General features: G+C 39.5%; 1 protein-coding gene across 5 annotated transcripts in view; it reads left to right on the top strand.

The window, feature by feature from the left end:
• Window positions 1–3487: 3487 nt before the first annotated feature.
• The window catches only part of cacnb1 (calcium channel, voltage-dependent, beta 1 subunit), a 30832-nt gene continuing 28141 nt past the window's right edge, over window positions 3488–6178 (top strand). For 3 of the 5 annotated variants that reach the window (XM_014031744.1, XM_014031742.1, XM_014031741.1), the window contains exon 1: window positions 3490–3801. In XM_014031744.1, coding sequence (XP_013887198.1) covers window positions 3709–3801 — 93 coding nt within the window. In that variant the 5' untranslated portion in view covers window positions 3490–3708. Of the gene's footprint in view, window positions 3802–6178 lie in introns of all 5 variants that reach the window. The other 2 variants (XM_014031746.1, XM_014031745.1) reach the window with 2 other exon arrangements.

Here is a 6178-nt window from a genome sequence, read left to right as displayed (position 1 = left end):
ATAATCTGTAGTATATTTAAAGTGAAGAAATGTAAACAAAATAAATCATTCAAATACAGTATTTTTTGTTTATCAAATGGCTTTCAAGTAAATACACAAATGTTTTTTTCGATTTTATTTAAACTCAATGGTTTTACAGTAAAATGTATGATGCTCTCTGAACAGAAAACAGAAAACAGTGTCAATTACTGAAATAACTCAACTGTCACCATCTGTGTCACAGATGAGGTGATAAGTGTCTGAAACATGCAGCAGTAAAAGAGTCACTGAAAGAACCTGAACACCTACTCTGGACATTTTAAAGAGATTTAAAAAATATTTTTTTTGTCACAATCAGGATCAGAATACTTTATTTATCCCAGAGGAAAATTACAGGTAGTACAGCTGCAGCCGTTCAGATCAGAGAAATGTGAAAAGAAAGAAAGAAGCACACTAGAATAAAATAAGTATAAACTCCCAGGATTATAAAATAAGCTCACTCATGTATAAACAATGTACTATAAAAATAATAGTAATATTAAGAAAATGTGTACATAACGAGAGATGGTTTGGTATATTGCACATGTTCGGTGAGTGTCATGGGTAAAATACAGCAAACTAAATATCAAATAAAGACTAAAAACAATAAAATGTACAGATGATCTAGTTTCATGTGTTTAGGGAGGAGTTATAGAGTTTGATGACCACTAGTCTTTTTTCCAAGGTGGGAATGGAAACAGAGTGTTGGTGTCGTGGGTGGATACTTTTAAAAATAACCAACCAGTGCACCGCCATTTGACTGGCTACTAATTATGGACACTCATCTTCTACACAGCAGCATCCCGTCGTCACAGCAACCCTGCACGCTTGCAGTGTGGGTGCACGAGGACCTCTTGTGTGARCTCTTCGCTTCATCCAGAATCGAGCCGTCCTCACCGGGCTGAACCGACAGAGTGAAGTAAATGGACGAGGCGTTCAACACAAACGTTCTGTGGAGCAGAAACAACCTGCTGGGCTGTGATGAAGTGTTGACTCATTTTAAAAGCCCACAGTGATTCTGTCCAAGAGACACATCGGCCGGAAGTCAAAGGTGTCCCCGCACACTGAAGACGTCCACGGCTGACTCACCTCAGAGGGATGAACCTGAGGGCAGCAGCTCTGACATCCACGTCGAACAAAAYCCCTTCAGTGACTCAAAGCAGGGGGTCATCTTCTTGGTAAACTGGTCCTTTGGGATGAACCTGATCAATACTGTCTTATTGGTTTTGTCAGGGTTTATCATCGTCTGGCGCTGAAGGCAAAAAGCCAGTAATCAGTGTGCATTYCCAATGCAATGTACACTATTGTGATTCATTTCCCATCCAAGTCATCTCAACTTTGGCATGCTTCTCCTCCTGCATACTTTGTCCTAGAGCTGCCATTGTAATTTATATCTGTAAAGCCCCTGTTCCAAATGATGGCTATGCCTTTTGGTGCCTGTGAAACCTATAGTTTATGAAATATTAATGTTTCAAATTTCAAATTAGTGACAACCATTACATTGGCAATGTGGCCTCTTTCTGCACATATACAAACCAACCCCTGGAACGGTTTTCTGCCACAGRACCAATAGTCTAATGGTTAGTGCCATGGGCTTTGATGTGAGAGATCAGGGTTTGAAACCCAGCAACAGTAACTTTAACAGAAAATCTCTACAAACTTCATATTGTCACACAATTACCGTTGTTACAAACACCTGCTGACTTGACAAGCTCAAGCTGTTATAGAAAACACATTTGAACTTGGTCACACTTCATTCTGCAAGTCCATTGCTGAAGGCAATGACATGCTACATGGCAACGCACACTTGTTTTTACATCGTAAAAACCCATGTCTAGTGTTTTCTTTGTCGTGTTAAATTTAGCAAAAGCTCTCATGTAAGAAACTTTAATGACATTCACACAAAAAACTGAACGTTTGGAGCCCACATCATCCAAGATGGCTGCCACAACCAAACATGGATCCGTTGGTTATTCGTAGACAAGAAATTAAATGTTTTAGCAAAAATGTCAAATATTTTGAGGCCAAACTAGAAGGAGGGCCACAAATCCAACACTTTTTGTTAAGACACACGTAAGTTTTATTAGTAATCAGAAGATAGATGACTGTGCTCAAATAGCTGAAAAAATGCTAAAATATATATATTTTTTTGTTTCAAAACTAATTTCAGTTTGGTTGTTTCTGAAGAGATCATCTGGCGTCCCTCAAACGTGAAAGCAGAACATCAGAGGGGGTAACGCTGTATAAAATCAAAAGTAGAGGCAAAAAGTAATTAAAAAAGCCATATTTTTAAAGAAATGCATTATTTTAATTAAAATGTGTTTAAAATGGGTTTCAATGAGTCATTCCAAAAGGTCGTAAAGCAACAGTGAAATACAAAGTTTGGTTCCTGACAGACCTTTCTGAGAGCTCATGTAAAATCAGGCATTAGCTAACAATCATTTTACGTAAAGCAGATTATATAAATCAGGATGAAACTGGTGTTATTAGCAGAAGAAACAAAGGAGTGTGAGGTGGGAGTGAAGCTACAGCAGCTCTTTTAACAACAATAAAAGCTTTATCACTTGTGTAACCTGGGGTCAACGAAAGGTCAGAGGTGGAGCTGCCAGAGTCCCTGAGCAGGACCATCATTTATGTCAGGTCTGAATAAAACCCAGAGTCCCCCCCACACACACACACACAACTGCCTTCCTTCCTTCACCACCCCCAGCAGGGGCTCAGTTCTCTGGAGGCCTGCAGCCTTCATCACCCGAGCTCTGCTTCCTCATCACTCATCATCATCATCATCACGGTGAAGGAAGGTGGGGTCTCTCTTCACCGGGGCGTGGACCTCTTCCTCCAGCTGGAGTCTCGTTGCGCGCAAAGAGAAACGCGTCAAGGTGGATGGAAAAACACAGAAACGCGCCGGTGAACGGAGGGCGACGCCTTCAAAATAAAAGCACGCTTGTAGGATCTTCAAACGTTTATCATTTCTGAAACCCAGGTGACTGGAGTCTATCCTGGACAATTAAGGATTTTTTTTTTGTTGTTGTTTGTTGGAGGAAACCAGAGTGCCCAGAGAAAACCCACATATGCACGGGTGGAAAATGCAAACTTTGCAAGCCTTTTGTTAGTAAATTAAAAAGTGATGTCCCCAAATGTTCAACTATAATTCATTATTAACCCAATTCAAGATAGCCTCCACAGCCAACTGGGCCTAGACTTTTTTTTTTTAGATAAAATGAGCTAAAATTTGTTGTGACAGCAGCTGAAAGTCATTCTCAACATGTCAATCAAACATTATTAAACTCCTGAATGAAAGGCAGCGGGTGACATGCATCCCTTTAGCTTTCATTTGAGAAACACAGCAGGAGTCAGTGCTCACATCACGACCTTAATTTACTTTATTTAATTTACCAAAGGGGGAAAAAAAGACAGTTTCTGTCTCCAACCGGATGCGCTCGTGCGTCATTACGCAGCGCTTCACCGCCGCCGTCAGGACTCGGTGCGGCTGCAGGGAGGCAGCTGTTGCCATTATTTTATACCAACCAGCTCAGATCCATCCATCAGCGGCTTCTCCGTTCCTGGACCACCCCACCGCAAGAACCTCAACAACACTAACAACAAACAACAACAACAAACAAGCAGAGAGATGAGACTGTCGGCTCCGTCATAAACAAACTGCAGCAGATTCTCTGAAAGTAAAATCAAATGGTCCAGAAAAGTAGTAGTATGTCCAGGACGCCTTCGACCCCGAACCAGGAGATCCCGATGGGCATGATCGACCCCCATCCTCACGCGCAGGTAAGGGGAAAAAAACTCGGATTTTACACCCCAAACAAAAGCGCAAAATTACCGCGTTTTCCACGACGCTTCACTTCTGATTAACAGGTTGTTGCCTCTCGAGCCTGAAACGCGCTCAATCCTGAAAAACATCCTTTTAATCCAAACAATTCACACTAAACGAAGCCTTTTCTCCTCCCAGCAGATCGTTTTATTTACAGCAGCAGGTTTGATCTGAACCGTGATGTAACGCTGATCCATGTCTGCCACACAGTCTGAGGAAAAACACATTTTCTGTTTAATTAATGTGTAATTAAATGAGTAGAACTGGAGCTCTAACCAAATGGAAATTACTTTTTTATACCTCTTATTTGGGGGTGCCAAGTGTAAAATAATATATTTAAAAAGTCACAATGACATTTTCATTATTTCTGAATGCAAAACCCCTAAAAATTTCCACTGACARTTTATTGTTATTTAGCTCACTGTGCTTACGTTTTGCTAATTTGTAGGCTAATAAATGTTGAATGTAAAATAATGCATGCAAATTCTAAATCATAATTCTAAATGTAAAAGTTGAACCTTAAATGTGGATGTTTACATTTCTGGAACGGAACGCTTTTTTCTGTGCTTCTCTCGTGTTATGATGTCATCATCCTGCGACAATAGCAGCTGCTAACGCAGCTAAGGCTCATTAGCTAACGCTAACTGCTACTATACATTCCATTTCAAAATACTAATTTCAACATTTAACCACAACATTCTAACAATAAAATGTTAGTGGAAAATTTATGTTTTTAAATGAGCTAAATAATTAAAATGTGTTGACTTTTTTCAAACATTTTATTTTACACTTGTCACTTATGTTTAACACCAGTTTTTGACTTTTAAGTTTGTTTTAATTGATTTAATGTGCCTAATTATAAAGATGATTTTACTTTGGTTTTTAGGTTTTTATTACATCCTGTTATGTTTTATTTATTGTAACCGTTTCTCTAAAATAACTTAATTCACCTTTTAAATCTGCTGGAAAGAGATTAAAACTGATGGGTTAAAACCCACTTTGTAACCCTGGTTAGTTTTAAGTCGGCAGTGTTGGGTTAACATACAGGGTCAAGTTAATATTGGGTTAAAATGACCAATTTGTTCAATCAAAGCTAATAAAAAGTTACAATAGAACAACGCTAAAAGGCATTAGTTGGTGCTAATAGCGGTTAGCACCAACCGTGCTTTTATATGAACCCTAATTGATTGTCTAAAGTTGATCATTCAGATATATGAAATCATTTTTAGTGCTTTCTCCACATTAAAAGTTATTTACAGTAGTTACAGTATTTTTAAAGCCTTATTTAGGCATCAGATTTTTGGAAGTGATATGGTGTTGTGGGGATGTTTAGTCATGACTCTTTAAACTGATTAAAATAAAATAAAAAAATCTGATTATATAGAACAAACACACCCACGCTGCGCTCAGTCATTGTCTCTGTAGAAAAGAAGAAATAAAAAACAGCTCATCACAGACAACCAGTGCTTCAAACCATGCCAAGTCCTGCTCTCTCCTCTTTTCCTCCCACTCTTCCCAGCTCCCCTSTCATCCCCCTCAGCTCCTCTGATTCCTTCTACGAGTGGCCCGCTATGTTCTCGCCATCTCACCTCGTCATGTCTGTTTTTAGAAATCAGATTTTTTATCTGCTGAGAGGCTTCAGTGAGAAACAGATGGACAACCTCCTGGTGCAGGCGGCATGTTTTTTTTATTTATTTTTTTACGTGCACAGCGCCTCCTGTAAATCAAACACAACATTTAGGAGTCTGTAGCTCAGAAACAGAGAAAGTGCAGCACTAATGTCTACAGGGAGGTGGTCCGAGTTTCTGCCACAGAGGAAGAAATGAACCCTCATTCAAATTCAGAGCTGGAGGGCGTCATAGATTAAAGATCCTGTCTGCTGATCGCACTCAGATTGCAGATCAGTGTGGAACTCTGAGCAAGAATAAAGGCCCAGAAATCCTCGAAGAAATAAATATCACACGCCACCTTTCACATCAGAGTGCCTAACACCATTGTCCTTTTGTTGGAGAACATAGGTGATCCATATAAACTTTAAGGTGCTGGTGAACATAAAACTGGGGAATATAAGTACCGGGAAACATAGGTACCGGTTATCAAAGGTACGAGTAAATGTTGGTATCGGTGAACATGGCACTGGTTGTCAAAGGTACCAGTAAACGTAGGTACCAATTATCAAAGGTACCAGTAAACGTAGGTACCAATTATCATAGGTACCAGTAAACGTAGGTACCAATTATCATAGGTACCAGTAACCATAGGTACCAATTATCATAGGTACCAGTAAATGTAGGTACCAATTATCATAGGTACCAGTAAACGTAGGTACCAATT

This window comes from Austrofundulus limnaeus, unplaced genomic scaffold, assembly GCF_001266775.1.
Source record: "Austrofundulus limnaeus strain Quisiro unplaced genomic scaffold, Austrofundulus_limnaeus-1.0 Scaffold1310, whole genome shotgun sequence".
In the NCBI taxonomy this organism is placed as follows: domain Eukaryota; kingdom Metazoa; phylum Chordata; class Actinopteri; order Cyprinodontiformes; family Rivulidae; genus Austrofundulus; species Austrofundulus limnaeus.
This window is presented reverse-complemented; position numbering and strand designations above follow the sequence as displayed.